At 50.8% G+C, this 16,804-nt stretch overlaps 1 protein-coding gene across 3 annotated transcripts; it reads right to left on the bottom strand.

Annotated features, from left to right (window-relative positions):
- Positions 1-1,141: 1,141 nt before the first annotated feature.
- LYAR (Ly1 antibody reactive) lies at positions 1,142-16,761 on the bottom strand. 3 transcript variants are annotated; one of them, XM_054581932.1, is made up of 9 exons: positions 16,607-16,761; positions 10,751-10,925; positions 9,074-9,188; positions 7,518-7,625; positions 7,318-7,401; positions 3,720-4,149; positions 3,342-3,431; positions 1,955-2,040; positions 1,142-1,463 (listed from the first exon to the last, which is right to left on the bottom strand). In XM_054581932.1, exons 2-9 carry the CDS (start codon positions 10,870-10,872, stop codon positions 1,329-1,331), a joined length of 1,170 nt encoding a protein of 389 aa, XP_054437907.1. In that variant the 5' UTR covers positions 10,873-10,925; positions 16,607-16,761; the 3' UTR covers positions 1,142-1,328. The 3 variants fall into 3 exon arrangements, with proteins under 3 accessions (XP_054437907.1, XP_054437908.1, XP_054437909.1); XM_054581933.1 differs by having other exon boundaries at positions 16,696-16,759; XM_054581934.1 differs by lacking the exon at positions 16,607-16,761 and adding an exon at positions 11,057-11,099.
- Positions 16,762-16,804: the final 43 nt, after the last annotated feature.

Here is a 16,804-nt window from a genome sequence, read left to right as displayed (position 1 = left end):
TCCTGGACTGGCCTTGGGAGTCGCAGCAGGCGCTGCTTTTGTCCCCGATTACGTGATCTGGGTCAGGATTCACTTTACCGTGTTCTGGAATGTCTAAAGCTTCTCATGGCTCAAAAACTGTCACTGCAGACAGTGACAGCAGTGAGAGCAACCACTGAATGTGTCCCTGGCTAGGTTGTGGGTATGATGCCGTGTACTGTACACAAGTGAGTTCCTTCACTCACCCCCTGAGGGGACCTTTCTCCCACTGTCCAGATGTAAGTGAGGGCCAGAGAGATTACCTTGAGGGAGGGACCAAGCCAAGGCCTGACTGCAGACCTGATTTTAAGGCCTCGGTCCTCGTGTATCTGGACACAGTCCACCAAAGCCCACCCGTCACCTCCCAGCAGCACATCCCAAATCAGAGCTGACCACGGCGCTGCTCAGCTCAGCCGGCAAGTCCAGGGGAGCAGCTGGTTCCTCAGGCCCATCCCGAACGGCATCCGCCCTTCTGTCCCTCCCCTGCTAATCCCCCTCTTCCCAACCTGTCACCGTGTCCCAGTCTGCCTTTCCCCTGTCGGACGAGGTGCTGGCCACAAGTCAGCACTGCATAAAAGGCCGATTCCACTTTTCAGGGACTTGTGGCCAAAACCTGTTCAGATGCCGGAGGCGGCAGAGCGCAGCTCTCCAGCACAGCAAGCTAGGGCTTGAACAGCACTTCAGGAAGCATTTTGGCCCAGCAAGGGCGCTGGGACCACAGTGCCACACAACAGTGGGCTCCGGCACATGAGCTGTTCGCCAGCGCCTGGTCACGGGCCACACCCAAGTCTAGTTGCTGACAGATCTGTCTTTGGCTGAAGGGGGACGGGGTGGGCCGAAGTGTGGACATGCCATCCAGCGAAGTCCCCTCTAAGACTGGAGCTTCTGGCCAAGGAAGGGCCACCACACACACGACAGCTGTGAGCTCCGTGCCTGGAGGAACTACCGTAACTCGCATACGCAGTTTAACAGCACAAACAGACCCACAAATAACCTTGTGTAAAAAACTTGTAGTTAAGACAAATACTTTTAGTCTGACCAAAGGAGGAGTTATTTTTTGACTTGTGACACCTAAAAACACTTTCCACATAGGGGTATGTGTAATTATTTTCACTATCACAAATTTAGAATTTTGGACAATAGAGTTTATTTTCTCATAAAATTTCTACCAAAAATATATATTCTTCTTAACTTAAAAGTACAAGTTATGAAAGCAAAATGTGAGTTGTTATTATTCATGACATGTTTTACAAAGAGCACTGAAAGGAAGAAATCAACAGAATGGACTCAATTTATAAATATAAAAATGTTCATTTCAAAAGCTTGACCTTGTCCTTTAGTAACTTAAAGGCGGGGTTCTTGCTGACTTTCTTACTGAAGATGACCAGGAGTTCCTCTTCAGACCTGTGGTGTTCGTTTGTCACGGCATAATACTGAGCTAAAACCTTCACAAAGAAGAGCAACTGTCAAACAAGGGTCATTGTCCTGAAAATTTACCTAACACGCTCCCTCTTTAATCCAGAAGGTGGGCCACAGTAAGAAATTAAAAAAAAAAACAGAAAAACACCCAGGTGCCGGCTGCACAGGGTTATGCCTGTGACAATCCAGACGGTGGCACGTCTGAGATCACCTGGCCACATGGGGGCCACACATCGATAAAAAGTTAACAGAGAACAAACCATTGCTCTGGAAAAATCAAAAGATACCAAACTACCTAGAACAATTCCAAAATAACGCCTGCACTGCTCGGGCTGAGGAGGAGTAATGGGACTTGGCCCGTCGCTCTCCTCCAGCCCAGCGCGGTTCCCAGAGCAGCATGCAAGTCACTGAGGCGCGCACACAAATGTATGGTACATTAGGTATTTTTTTAAAAACTACATTTTAAAATAACGAACCGATTCCCCCCAGCTGATATACCTAGGTTCATGGGCCGTACCTTTTTCCTTAACTTCTTGATTGCTATTTCGTTGTCTGGGGCCTGCTTCAGAATTGCTTTAATGGTTCCCTTCCAGTTGAATTTACCTACAATACAAAGAATAACATGCAAAACATTTTGTTTTGTTGTACTACCAGAAGGGTAAAGAAATGATCTCTACATCATCTATTTGCTACCCAGGAAATAAGCCAATTCTGGATGGGAAGGACACCATAGTACTGTGTAGCGGGCACTGGACCTGTCCAATCCCACTGGCCTAGAAGCACCGGTTACCCTTCACCGTCCTTGTTCTCTGAGTGAGCAGGTTAACTAAGTATCGTAAAATGCCATCACCACTACAAATTCCTGTAAAAAGACAGAGTTGCACTGAATGACCTCAGCAAGATTAAGCATCACTAGGATCACGGGGCTATCTAAACAGAGTAAGCCAGACAGAGATGAGCAGAAGGAGCTTGTTAACTTGGAACTCAAGAGGACAGCCACAAACATTACTACACATGGGCTAAAAGACTCACTCTGCAACTTCCTGTGAATCTACAGTGACCTCAAAACAAACTTTTAAAGCCTCACATATAGAGTAAGTTGCAGGGTGGGCGCCAAGCTCAGAGATCTAACCCGACCTGGGCAGTCACTGACCCTCCATTAATAACGCCTCGATTCCCACCGAGTCCTTGGATCTCTTCTTAACTGGCAGGACCCCAGGGGCCCGTCAGGCCTGAGGGATGGAGCAGCTCTGTGGAGGAGGCAGCACTTAACGGGAACCTTAAAGGCCAGGGACTGGGTTCTGGTGAGTACACATTCCAGCTGAGGAAGCGGCGTGGCCACAGAGTTCCCAGCAAGGGGACACCAGGGACGGGCCCGGAGATAAGAAGGGGAACAGCCGGGTCTGGCTGGAAGGAAGGAAGGGAACCCCAGACAGCGGTGCCGGGTTCATTCTCAGTCCTGGAGATGGTAACTGTTCCCACTCCAGGCCGCTTTCCCCTTTATCCTCACAGCAAGGCAGGCCCTGTAGGGGCGACTCACACACTTCTCGGTGATTACTTTGGAGTCACACCTTAGTTTCAAACTCTTCCACACGCCTCTGGAGGGTACGATCTGCCAGAAGGCCCTGGTTCACCTCCTCCTCCCCCAATGCAAAGAGGGCAGAGCTTTCCAAGAGATGGAAGTGATGCCTTTTCTTTTGTTTTAATCCTCACCCGAAAGGAAGGGAGGGGTGGGGGGAGACGTGAGAGAGAGCACTGATCGGTTGCCTCCTGATGTGCCCTGGCTGGCGACTGAACCTGTAACCTAGATGTGTGCTGGGAGCAGGAACTGAACCCACAACCTTTTGGTGGATGGGACGCCACCCCAATGAACTGACCCACCAGGCCAGAGCTGGAAGTGATACCTTTGGCAGGAGCAGCTTCATGGTTTTCTGGTTCTCCGCCCTCGGAATGTCCTGGAACCTTCATCTTTTTCTTCTTAGAATCTGCTTCAGCTAAACAGAGATTTTTTAAAAAGAGAGCCGTTGGCATTGATGACATCAGCTACACCTCGGCCCGTCATCGCGCTCACTCCCAGGCACGCAGCACGGCCGTTCTCCTCTGGGTCAGAGCGGGGAGGTGAGGTCACTTACCCGGGCTGAGCCCAGGATGGCCTGCCCCCAAAGCTCATGTTCCTTGCCGTGCTTGGTTCAAAATGCAAGGTCTGACAGACTGCACATATCCCAAGTTCATAGCGTCAAGGACTTTTTTAACAAACCCCACAGCATAAGCTAACCACACACCTTCGGAGAGCTTCCGCTTTCTCTTTCCTGGACCGGCCTTTGTCTGTCCCTCGTCCGTGGCTCCATCCTCTCCCTGCTCCTCTGCAAGCTGGCCCTTGCTCTTCTTCCTCCGGCCCTTCTTCCCTTCAGGGCCAGTGGCCTGGGGGGCGTCCACGCCCCCAGCCTCCTGCTGGGCCTCCTGCCTCATTTTGCGCTTTTTAGACTTCTGACTTTTTGAATTCTCTTGGTGGTTTTCTAATTTTAGTTCCTTCTTTTCTTTTTTTCTATTCTTCTGCCGCTCTTCTTTCCTTTCCCTCTTATTTTTCTTCACCTCTACTTGTCCTTCCGTGGTGTCATTTGCTTTGGAAGGTGCCACCTTGGTGGAGATTTCTGCAGGTAGCTTTGCCACTTGGTTGAGTGGCTGTTGATCTTGCCCTTTACCAGCTGGGTCCTTATTATGAAGCAAAACCAAGAAACACGTAAGTGCTCATTCCAGAGACACCAGCTCGCTCACTGAGTGTATCCACTGAACACACTGTTCCCAGAAAAATGTCCTCACTACACACCGTTGTAGAACCGTGACCACCCCCACAGCTGAACGCAGCGGCAGGTACGCCGACAGAACTGCCCCCAGCCCACACCCCTCTCTGCATTAACAGACATTGCCGTTCCCCAGGAACAGCAAGGAGTCCTTAAGTCACTTCAGCCACGCCTTTAATTTTGGCTCACTATTCATCTTTCTTTTCAGTGAAAGGCGAGCTCTTATGTGTGGTAGAAGCTAGAAGATTTACGTGTCCGCAGACCTGGGTTCAAGTCCCAGCTATGCCAAGGACTAGCCAGGCCACTCGGGGCACGTTGTGTCTCTGCTCCAACCTGCCTCCTCACCTGTAACACGAAGGCAGCGACCCCCTTCTCGCACCCTCGACGTGCGATAAAACAGGAATCGTCCTGAGCCCCGTGCAGAGGCTGCTCAGTGCGCCAGGCCGACGGGCGCGAAGGGCTTCGTGAACGACCAAGTACCCGGCAGAAGCAAAGTCTAATCATCACTCCGACCAGACGGTGCCCTGGGAGGCTGCCAGGGTCACCCGGGCGGGCGAAGTGAAGCGCGGTGGGTAAGGGGGCGCGGAAACCGAGTAACTCCGCCCCCTGGTAAGGGGGACCGCCCACGCCGTGCGTGCACTGCCTTACTCAAAGCGGCACGTGCGCCCTGTTTTAAGAATGACTTCAGCAGAGCTCATCCCAATGCCTGCTGTACTCCCTGCCTTGGAACGTGCTGGAAACCTCTACACCAGTCCTGCTTGCGTGCTGGCGCAGAGCCGCCTGGGGAACTGCTGTGAGCCCAGAGGCGCCTGGTGGGCAGAGAGCGGGTCGGTGCCGGCAACAGCTCCGGGAAGTCACTCAACTGATGAGTCTGCAGACCTTGCCCAAGTTCCATCTCTGTAAGTTACCAGCCACCTGACTCAGACAAGTCACCTCCCATCTCCCCTGCGGAGAGTAGGTCACAAGAAGGGAGTTACTGCCCCCAAGTTGGATCAAATAAAGGAGGACTGGCTTTAACTCGAGGACCAGAACTCTGCGAAGTCACGCCTCGCTCTGACACCAGCCCTCACCCTCGGGCAGAAGGAGCAGCACTTGGGAAATGAAGGTCACACTAAGTTGCCAGGACTTTCCCAGTAGCAGTTCAGGGAAATAAAGTAGCCCATGCCCACAGGGGAGGGGCAGAGAGTGAGTTCAGAAACAGACTCATGAGGAAGAAGGGGGCGAAGAAGCTTCCCATCTATCCTGCAATTTTGTCCCTATTGTATGTTGGTTACTATTATAACCACCAAGGGCCACGGACCTCAGCCCACTGTCCACCCAGTTCAGACTAAGTCTCTGGCTGGTGCTTTGCCTCCACATCCAAACCACAGGCGGGAGGGAAGGGGGAGGGAGGCAGGGGACACACTTCTGCACCACCCAGCAGCCACTCAGCAGTGAGTGGCCAGTCCATTCCCCATCTCCCTTCTCCTTCGTTCCAGGCTCTCCTCCAATGCGGCCGCCTCAGCACCACCTTCGCTGACTCTTACCTAACAGAGCACCCCGCTTTGCTCTCTGCCCCTCCTGCCTTCTATCTCTTCCCGGTGCTGACTGTGACCTGGTGTCACAGCGCAAGCCCACACACATAGCTGTCTGTCTCCCGCACTAGGATATGGCTGCATGAGGGCAGGCCTTGGCTGGTCATGGCTGGGTCCAGGGACCAGGCGCAAGTCGTGCGTGGTGCAGAGAGTCTCACAGCAGAGCAGAGAAAGCCGCCCACTTAATGCCCAGCACAGAGCAGAGGGAGGGATACAACTGCACGCCCGTGCACACAGGGCCTCAGGACCTCTGCTCGGCCTGACGCTGGGGCGGGCTGTGGCGTTCACGGGGCAGAGGCAAGGCGGTGACAAGCTCACGGTCTGCGTGGGCTTTGCTGCTTGCTTTATTTAATTCTTCAAATATTCGGAGCCTCAAAAGGGAAACTGGAAAGAACTTTAAAAAAAAAAACAAAACCCTGTAGTTGAACTAAGTCATTTCAAATCTTTGATTCTTAGTAAATCAATGGAAATAACCTTTCAAAAATTGGTGCCACATAAAGGCCAATTAAACGAACGGTTATAAGGTTTCAAAGGCCCAAATTGTGTATTTTGAGACAAATGCTAGATAGACTGCCAAGATAGTTTCATTTTTATCTCGATTTGCTGTCTAAACCATTCTCTCTATATAAAGCAAATCAACTCCTAAGAATGTGGCCAGAATAAAAGACAGCCAGACCCACTGGTTTTTTTTAAACTATTAATGATGTAAGTCTCTGAATGGGATGTAAGATCCAAATAGGAAGAGAGTGCAACTGAATTAATGTGAAAAAATCAAATTAACCATGTAACCAACAATGTGGCCACACGATGTCACACCCAAACCCTCTGCATGTGCCTCCACATCTGGAAAGGCATATAGAGAACCGCTCTGACCGACAGGTAGTTGACAGCATTAACTCCGCGGAACTCTCCCTCCACCAGGAGGGAAGAGGCGCTGGGCGAGTGCCGACTGAAAGCTGGGTGCCCGGTGGAACACGTCTGCAGTCCCGTCTATTTTAAAGCTAGAGCGTGTAAGGGGCCACTATCACCATGTGAGGTATTTTACAGTTTTGATCACGTCCTGGCACAGATCAGGCACTCCCTAAATACCGAATGAATGAATGAACGAATGAACACGATCTACTTTTTAAAGAACAGGAAGCTGAGGCTCAGAGAAGTTAATTAACATGCCCAAGATCAATCACTCGGCAGAGAGCAACAGGGATTCAATCCAGGTCTGCCAGACGCCCAAAGCTCCCGCTCTTTCCAACGTGCCCGCGGCCTGACTTCTAGGCAAATCACTGCGTGTTAGCTGCCGCCATGACCAACCGTTGGGATTAAGCACTTTTCTGTGCACAATAAAGAACTCTTCTCTGCAAGGCCCTCAGGTTACCCCCTCCCACAAATGAAGGCCCACAGGGGCTCTCTGGAAAAGAAGGCTGCCTTGACCTCCAAACTGTGACATTCCCACTGCTCACTACTGCTCATCCGGCCACACTAGGAATCTGAAATTAGACCGGACTTACGTTGCTGGAAGCCTCGGAAAAGATACTCCACACCTGGTCCAGAATCGATTCATTATGAACTTTTAAACTGTTCTTCATCCAATTCTATAAGGAACAAAAAGAAAAAAAACAAACACATTTATCCCATTTGACAGGAACCCACAAGCTGTCACTGATGGACCAACAGCCCTTCCGTCAGGAAAGTCCTATCAAATACATACCTGAAATTTTGCCTTTTTCCTGGGAATGTTGTCAAAACCACTAATTTGCTCTAAAAGTTCTCTCACTTTGGGGCTGACATTGGGTCTTTTTATTAATTCATTAATTTTCTGGAAAAAAAGGAAGATAAAAGCAATAAACTGACACATGAGTTTCTTGTAGCCATGGCTACAGAATTCATATTTCAAGTCCAGATTCTGTATTAATGTTCAAGCTTACAAATTCCACATATTAGTACTGGAAGTCCTAGCCAGACCAATCATGTAAGAAAAAGAAATAAAAGGCATCCAAATTGGAAAGAAGTAAAATGATCTCTGTTCACAGCCCACATGGTCTTTCCTGTATGTGGAACACCCTACAGATTCCACCAGAAGAACCTTTAGACCCAATAAACAAAGTCAGTAGAGTTGCAGAGTTGACACTCAACAATCAAGAGCATTTCTATAAACTAACAATCTGAAAAAGAACTTAAGAAATAATTCCATTTATAGTAGCATGGAAAAGAATAAACTACTCAGGCATAAACTTAACCAAGGAGTTTATGAAAGACTTATCTATTTAAAACTACAAACACTGCTGGAAAAAAGACAAAAATAAATGGAAATGTTCATGGATTGGAAGACTTACTAAGATGTCAGCACCACCCAAGTGATCTACAGATTCAAACGTAATCCTTGTCAACATCCAAGTGACTTTTTTTTCTTTCCCAGAAATAGAAAACTCTATACTAATATTCACATGGGACTCTAGAGGGACACCAAATGGCCAAAACAATCTTGAAAAAAAGAACAGAGCTGGAGGCCTCACATTTTGATTTCAAAGCTTATCACACAAAGCTAGAATAATCAACAGTATGGAACTGGCATGAAGATAGATGTACAGACCAACGAACAGAGAGCCCAGAAATAAACCCTTGCACATATGGTCAAATGATTTTTGAGAAGGGCGTCAATATCATTCAATTAGGAAAGGACAACAAATGGTGAAGTACTTAATTGGAGACTTAAAAATGGTCAAAATGCTAAATTTTATATCATGTATAATTCACTACCATTTTTAAAAACTGGAAAAAAAAGGACGTGAACAAACCAAAAGTGAGCCAAAGAATCAGACAAAATGGATACTGCAAAGTACAGGCAAAAAGGACTGGGCAATAAATTGAGGACCAAGACAAAAGCATTAACATCTAATAAATAAATCTGAAAACAACAAGAACAGACCAGAAATGAAGACTAAATTCATGTCCTAGAGAAAATGCTCATGGCGATCACAGGGAAGGCCGAGAAAAAAGGTAATTATGGAGGGTCGGAAACGAGAGCGTAGAGAAAAGACAGTCACCAGAGCGCCCGATTCCGTAAGAGGCCCGACAGCACAGATCTCAGGCATCACAGGCCGGCAGTTTCTGTCCTGACTGCTCTTCTGCAAGGCTTAGTTGCTCAGCCTTAGTCTATCTTAAGACACACTGTTTCTAGCTCTAGTCTGCATGGATGATGCCTTTATTCTCACTTTCTTAGGCTTTCAAAAAAAGTGGAAGGTGTCAGAGGAAGCTAGACCTTACCTGAATCCACGCCTGCTGTTTAATATCGCCTTTGTGAGTTTTACCTTCAAAACCTTTGCCGCCATACTTCTGATCTTCACTTATGCATTTCACGTGGTTTTTGTAGTCATCGCCCCTGTGAAGCAACAGAGGGTTCCCCCGTTAGACTGATGCTCTCCGGTCAGCCCTGGTTACTTCCTGCTGGCCCCCTGCCCAAGCGCCCCACCTAGTTCCCTCGCTCTGCTCGCGACCTGCTCACAACCATGTCCTGCTTCCTCCAAACCAGCCAATATGAACCCACCACCAAACTTTCCACACACATTTTTATATCCGAATGACTTAAACCAAATTGATAAGCAGTATTTGTTTTTAGTCATAAGTGACTATGCATGAATAAAAACAATTCTTTGCAACAGGTGGCTTTATCTTAAATTACAAGACCTGTAAGATTTCTTGGGAACATGATTTGGAGTGTAAGTTAAAAGCTGGTGTAAAATTGTGGTATCAGAACTAACGCAATGTTACACATCAATACACCTCAAAAAAATAAGTAACAAATTAGGCTGAAGACTTGTGCGGGACTAACGTGCAGCACGGTGACTAGATTAACACTGTGCTCCACACCTGAAAGGGGCTAAGGGTCAGATCTTAAGTCCCCGTCCCAAGGGAAAAAACTTCTTGTAACCATATATGGGGACGTATGTTAACTAGACTTACTGTGATCATTTTTGCAATATATAGATATTGAATCCTAACATACACATGAAACTAATATAATGTATGTCGATTATACCGCAATAAAAATATTTTTTAAAAAAATGGTGTTAGATCACTAAAAAGTTCTGGATCTCAGAGTCTTGGGAAAAAAGAAACTCAATTCTGTCTCCATCCTTTGGAGGTTGTATGGGGAAATGTGTGGGGCAAGATCAGGTGCACAACCCCTAATGACAGAGAACCCAATTTCACCTGTTTTATATATCAAGCTTCCTCCTAGGATTAGGTATGAACATGGACTTTAGTAGTTTTCAAAATTTTTTTAGATATCACTACTCTAGAATAAAATTAAAATGCACTGTTGGCAAATATCGTCCAACTGCCACAGAGAGCAGTCGGCAGGCACAGCAAAGCCGCCTCTTCCCTGGACCCTCCGAGGCTGGAGGGGAGAAGAAGACGGAGGAAGCGGGCCAGCGCCAGACGCCCCTCCTGCGGCCGCCGTGGACAGGCACTCGGGACCGTCCTCCCTCGTCCAGTGGGCGCGCCGGACTCACGGGGGAGCAGGAGCTTCACCCTGCCCCGACCCCGACTCGGGGGCAGGACCTGGCCCCTTCTCTCGGGCACCCCTCACTGTGAGTCAGTGCCTTCCTTTCCTGGTTTAAAAACCCAGCTCTTCAGTGTGAGCCGCACTCCAGCCCCTGCAACCTCGCTCCGTGGTCGCCACCCGGGGTCTCGCGAGGCGGCAGCGAGGCGGCCGCGAGGGCCCCTGGCTGAGCAGACGCTTGCGTCGCTGCAGTTCCCCTTCCTTCTGTCTTCCCTTTAAATCGTCCATACAGCACAAATGGTCCTGTGACCCATTTTAATTTTTTTTCACAATCTCCTTCCTCAAATATGCCTCTTATTTTTCAAAGCTCTGCAGAAACAGTACTCCCAAAACTGGCCTGGACCTTTAGTCTGGGTCCACGTGAATTACTGGGAACTTACCAGAAATCTTTACCGCAGTCGATGCACGAGAGGCACTCGCAGTCCCTGCAGACGGCCACGTGCTTTTCCACCTGTACTTTCTTCACTGACTCACCGCATGCATTGCATGTAAAAAATACCATTTTTAGCTAAATGATGTAATATTCTCTATCCAAGAGAGACTATAAGTCTTGTCCTAAAAAAAAAAAAAAAATCAAAAATAAAGGAAGAAAAGATTAGCGTTCTACACACAACTCTACCATCAGGTAAGCAAAATTATAAATAACAGAGATACTAATGACTGAGAGTTGCTGAGCGCTTGCTTACCGTGGGCCAGGCCCCTAAGAGCTTTACACTCATCCACGTTAACCTTCACGGCAACCTGATGAGGGAGAGACTGATGTTCACAATTCACACGAGCTACTGAAGCGCAGAGAGACTGAGTAACCTGCCCGAAATCACACAGCAGCAGAACCAGGGTTTAACTTAGGAGGCTCGCTCTAAAGATGACGAGTTTGGGGGGCATTAAGTGAAATACCTTACCTTTTCTAATAACTTTCTCTCCCCTCCTGCCCCCTGCGCCTCTCTCTCACCCTTAGGTGTGCACTGCAGACTATTTCAGGTCCCCAAATATTGATACAGTAAGGGCATCATGAGGGGGGAGCTGAGGGAGCCTTAGAAAGTAGCGAAGAGACCTACGAACAATTCCTAGAAGCACAAAAGACACTCAGGTGGGCATTACTATGCATCTTCCGGCATTAATACAGGAGGATCGCCCTCAGGCTTGCAGACGGGAACAGGTGAGGCGTCTCCTTCGTGTGGCTTCCTGTCGGCTCAGTAAAGAGGGAACCGCCGCGGCCATCCTCACCGCTGGGCACGGAACTACTGGAGGGCGCGCAGACCCACTGCCCCCAGCACTGGGTCAACACCACACACATCTGCACAGATACATGACCGCCCTTTACAACTCACGGAGCTGCTCCTCTGCTCCAAAAAACACAGGTTTATCTCAAGTGTGACAGAAGTCCCGGTAATTTTTCCATGCTCATATAATGCTTTAACCACTAGATTCTTAAAGAGTATTGTTGTTTTAGAGTATAAGTCAATGTCGCAGCAAAGCCACCAAAAACTGTTTAACCCGACACCTGTTTGCTCATTGAGAAAATGAGGGTAGATCATGTAAACCGGTGCCGCTTGCTTCAGGGGACGACCAGCCCCAAATCCTGCAGCCCTAGCGAGCAGCTCCCGGTGCCCAGTCACACTCACGCCCAGTCACTCCCTCCCCCACCGCCCTGTGCTGGGCCCCTGCTGGGGAGGTCACGCCTAAGCCGAGACCGGGGCGGCTCCTGGCCACTCAGCCCCGAATGGAAATGCACGTCCTGGCCGCAGCTCTGGGGCTGACAAAGGCCCGGCTGATCTCGCGTGGGGGCCCCTGGCTCTTCGGGACGTTGCTGGACATGAGCTTGCCCGGCAGGCTGTGTACACACACAGGCCCCGGCCCAGGGTCCCGCCTCAGTCCCCACCAAGGTAGGTGGGCAAGGGAGGGCACGCGGTCAGCCACAGCCTTGCACGGAACGCAGAGGGGGGCAGCATGACTGTCTGTCCCGGGATGGGCAGCAGCCGTGCCACCTTCTCATCGGGCTACAGTGAGGACATGTGGAATGGTCACAAGTCCTGGGGAGCTGGCATCATGGGGACTCTGACCCAGCTCCCTCCAAACTGGCATTCTGCCCGTGGCAGGAGGACGTTCAGTAACGACAGGCAACAAGGACAGTGGCCGCCCTGCCTCTCGGGGGAACGAAGGCCAGAACAAGAGCCAGCACCGTGTTATCAAATAGTCAGTGGGGGCACTTCAGCGCAAGAACAAGAGCAAACCACGAGCTCGGCAGCAAGAAACAGAGGGCCGTCGTACACCCAAGGCGGAAGCAGCCGCGGTAAGTCCAGTTATCTGCTGAAAAACGTGTGCGTGCTTCCCTAATGAAATTCATTAATGAAAAGTACCCCCTCAGAGTTAAGCAAGGCCTAGGCATTGTGGCCTCGGTGGGGGTGTCCAACCTTTTGGTGTCTCTGGGTCACCCTGGAAGAAGAAAAGATGTGGGCCACACATTAAATACATTGCAACACGTAATCCCCCAAAAATCTCATCATGTTTTGAGTAAATTCACAATTGTGTTTTGGGCCACATTCACAGCCATCCTGGCTGCACGCGGCCCACGGCCGCAGCTGGGACACGCCTGGGCCTAGAGCTCTCCGACCTTCCTTGTTGAAGTCTCTTCTGTCTCCCGGCTGAGAGGGAAGGGGGAGGCGGTACAGCTTCGGCAAACTGAGAGCCCCTCGGGAGACTCGGCTCGTCATGGGCGGTGCGCAACTGAAGGCCCGGGAAGGACCGGTGGAAACAGAACGTATGGGCTGGCAGAAGCCGGTGATGCCGACGAAAAAGATGCTGGGAGTATCTGTGCGAAACATGTCATCCGTCCAGGGATCAGCCACGCAGAGTGTAAACACCGGTTCAGGAGACGGCTGGAACTGGATCAAGCGTGCGCAGGAAAAGTATCAGCAGCCGTCCATTCAGTCTTGCACGGCAGGTGCTCGTGTTTAATCTGTGCGTTGTCGTTTACAGGCAGGATGGGCAGCCTGCACAGTGAGGCCGGACTCAGGCTCTTTGTGCCTTCCTTGCGGTTTTTACAGCCTTCGCTGCATTTTTACCCTCCGCGAGAAACGCAACACTGTGGCGGCCTGCTTGCTAATGAGATCAATCAGGCCTGTCAGGAGCTTGCTCCCCATGTATTCAGAGCCCAGAGGATACCCCAGCACCTGCCGAGGGCCACCCTGACTGGGCCTCACGCCTGACCTAGTCCCCTGGGGAAACACCAGTCACTTTTGCAGGAAACACCGGCGTGTGTGCGCGCGCGCACGCGCATGTATGAGGGATCGGTCGCAAAGAACAGCAAGCTGAAAACCATCCTAACTGCACAGCAGGCAGCTGGCAGCTGTCCCACGTCCTCATGCAGGCTCAACGACTTCAGAAGCGCAAATGTGACAAACTTACAAAAACGCACTGTGTGAAGTCAGTCCCTCTGACTGAAGATAGCAAGCATTTAATGAGTTTAAAAAATTAAACTTATTAAAATTTCACAAGACTAAGTATGAAAGAAATTTAAGTAATTAAACTTTCAAATGACGTGTTTGGTAAATCTGTAACATTTCTGCTTTGGAAAATTAGGGCAGCTGAAAGCATGCCACACGAAGACCTAGGATACTGCTGGGCTCAGATGTCATACAGTGTCTGGCCCCAGGTGTAAAAGGATGGCATTCTTCACAGGACTGAACCTAAATAAGGGTCCCCTTTCCCTTCCCTGGCTCCTCTCTCTCTGTGCCCAAGGCAGGGTCCCTATCAGCCACAGAGATTCTGTGTGTCCTTCCTTGTAGAGATGTGGGTACGCAATAGCAGAGAACGGCCAGCAAAAAAAGCAATGTTTCTGGACTGGCTAAGAGCACATGCGGGTTCCAGTCCCAGGTAAGTCACTGAGATTCAATTCAGTAGGCGCTGACAAAATGCCAAGTGTGCACTGGGGTCTATACAGACCCGGGTGCCTCCCCCAAAGTAAACCAGGCCCTCTGTGAGCTTCCGCCTGCCTGTTCGTCTGTCTGGCCAGTTTGCTGAGTTCTCACCACATGCCATGACCCGAGCAAAGGGTGAGGAATGACAGAACAGGACCTCTAGCTCTCCATGAAGCCACTTCACACGTAGGGTCAGACGGCACCGACACGTCCAAAGAGGCCTGATCGCGCCAGCACCCAGACGCAGAGGTTAAGCGACTGGCTGGAGGCACGCTACACGGCAGGGGCAGCCAGGCGGCCGGGCGATGCGCCGGAGTCCCGCCCTGCCTCTCCATCTTGACTTGTCCTGTCCTTGGCCATCACTTGGCATCTAGGATCTTGAGACCCTCATCCAAAAAAGCTCAAAGACTCTACAAATGACCTCCCATTTCAAAATACGAGGGCCCAAGCCTTAACTAATTTCCAAGGCCAGGCCACACTGTGCAAAACCACCTGTGTCCCAGTGGAGGATGTCAGGTACGGAACAGTGATGCTGCACGGAGGGCAGAGACGGCGTCAGGAAGGGGCTGGGAACTGTGAGGCGCTTATCAAGACGAAAGCCCTGTCCCGCTGAGCTGGATGTGGTGGACGGAGGGCCAGGGGAGCTGAGCTGGAGCCCACATCTGCCAACTGCAAAGCAAATGACCTCAGGTACCCTAACTCGAGCCTGTTTGCCTATAAAATGAGCTTTCGAGCATTGTGCACAAAGTTAAATAAGATACCTGACGTGGAAGGTTCAGCCCTACCCAACGGTACAGCTTCCTGTGCCCTGTAATTTTGCACATCAATGCTATGACACCCGGTCCCCGCCTAACCCCATGCTTCTTTAAACAGGACCTTCAATCCACCCATTGATCTTCATAAAATCACTTCAGTCTCCTCTGGCTCCCTATCCCACAGGTGCTACTCTACCACCATGTTCCCTGAAAACATGACCTCAGGTTTAGTTCTGGGATTGGGATTTGGAGTGATTTTTTTTTTTTTACCTTCCTCCCTCTATGTTTTTGATCCCCCCCCCAAAAAAAAACTACATTCACTATTCTTAAAACATTCTCACACACATATACACACAGACCTAAACCCCATCACCACCACGACCACCAAAAGAGCCCATCTGACCGACCAGGCTGGCAACTCAGGCCCAGTCCCCAGTGAGCACTCCCAGCTCAAGCTAGTCACTGTCCCTGCTGAACCTCAGGTTCTCCCCTCTGAGAAACAAGGAGTCAGGCCAACTGGACCAGCCCTGAGCCTCTTTCAGGGGTACAGTTTCAAGAAACCAGGGGTTGTGCAGGGAAGAACACACAAGTCTGCACGGTCCACCATCCCGCCTAACCCTGGTGTGTGGGGTGGGGCCTCCACGTGCATTGACACAGGGCCTCTCTCTCCCTTGGGCTCTGCAAAAACCCGAGAAGGTAGTACACCTATCTCCACTTAACAGACGAGCAAACTGAGGCTGGGAGAAGTGAACTCAACCTCATCCGCTACATCGTCACCAGTATTGTTTCCAACAGCACCCTTTCGCTGGTGTCATAACGCTCTGTGGAGGCAGGACACCTGTCAGGTTCTCTGCTAGAGGCCGGGGACGGGGGTGCTGTGTGAACCAGTGCCAAGCGGGGCCTCTCTGCAGGAAAGTCGGCCTTGCAAACACAGCTCACCTCCTTCCCCTACCTGCCTCCTCAGACATACGAGCTGCAGAAAACCCTGATATTTACAGAGCACCTACTATGTGCCAAGCCCCGTCCTGGGTGGTCAGCCCGTTCGTGCTAATGTAACCCTCACGACAGTCCTGAGTTAGGCTCTGTATCGTTCCCCTCGGACAGTCGAGGAAACTGAGGCACAAAGCGCTTAAGGTGGCCACACGTCCAGTTGGTGGCAAACATGGACTCGCACGTGGCCCTGAGTCCGTGCTCTCAACGCTCGTGCTCTGATGCCTCCTCCTCGCAGACCGAGCTCCCCATGTCTCAGAGAAGACAAAAGCCCTGTCCCCAGCACGCAGCCCGGCGGTGACCCACCGTCCTGCTTCGCCCAGGACAGAGGGGGTTTCCCCGCACAAGAACCTTTCCGTTTTAAAACCGAAAAGCAATGGGCATTCTAAGTCCGGACTCCCTCCACCTCCCTAGGGCACAAATAGATCAGGAATGGATCTATTCCTCCTCCCATGCGTGTAAAGCAGAGGGACCCGCTCGGTGGGGCTGCAGACAGCGGCCACGCCGCCCTCCCCTCCTCAGGCTCTGAGCCCAGCCTCCTAGGTCGGACCTCCGAGCCACCGCTCCTCACCTCTAGCCGGCGTCCGCCAACGGCTGCAACGGGCCGCGGGGAGCACGTGGAGTCGCGGCGGCCGCCGGCCCAGCGCAGCTACCACCTACCTGCACAGCTTCGCGGCGCAGAATTCGTTTCGGAGCCCCGCGCGCGTGCGCCCCGCGGCCGCACAGCGCCCCGGCGGAAGTGACGGTAAGGAAGCCGTAGGGCGGGCCG

The sequence above is a fragment of the Pteronotus mesoamericanus genome, unplaced genomic scaffold (assembly GCF_021234165.1).
Source record: "Pteronotus mesoamericanus isolate MK-2021 breed Mesoamerican mustached bat unplaced genomic scaffold, CSHL_Meso_final contig_68, whole genome shotgun sequence".
Classification (NCBI taxonomy): Eukaryota; Metazoa; Chordata; class Mammalia; order Chiroptera; family Mormoopidae; genus Pteronotus; species Pteronotus mesoamericanus.
The sequence above is the reverse complement of the archived record's forward strand: the minus strand, read 5'-3'. Positions and strand labels throughout refer to the sequence as shown.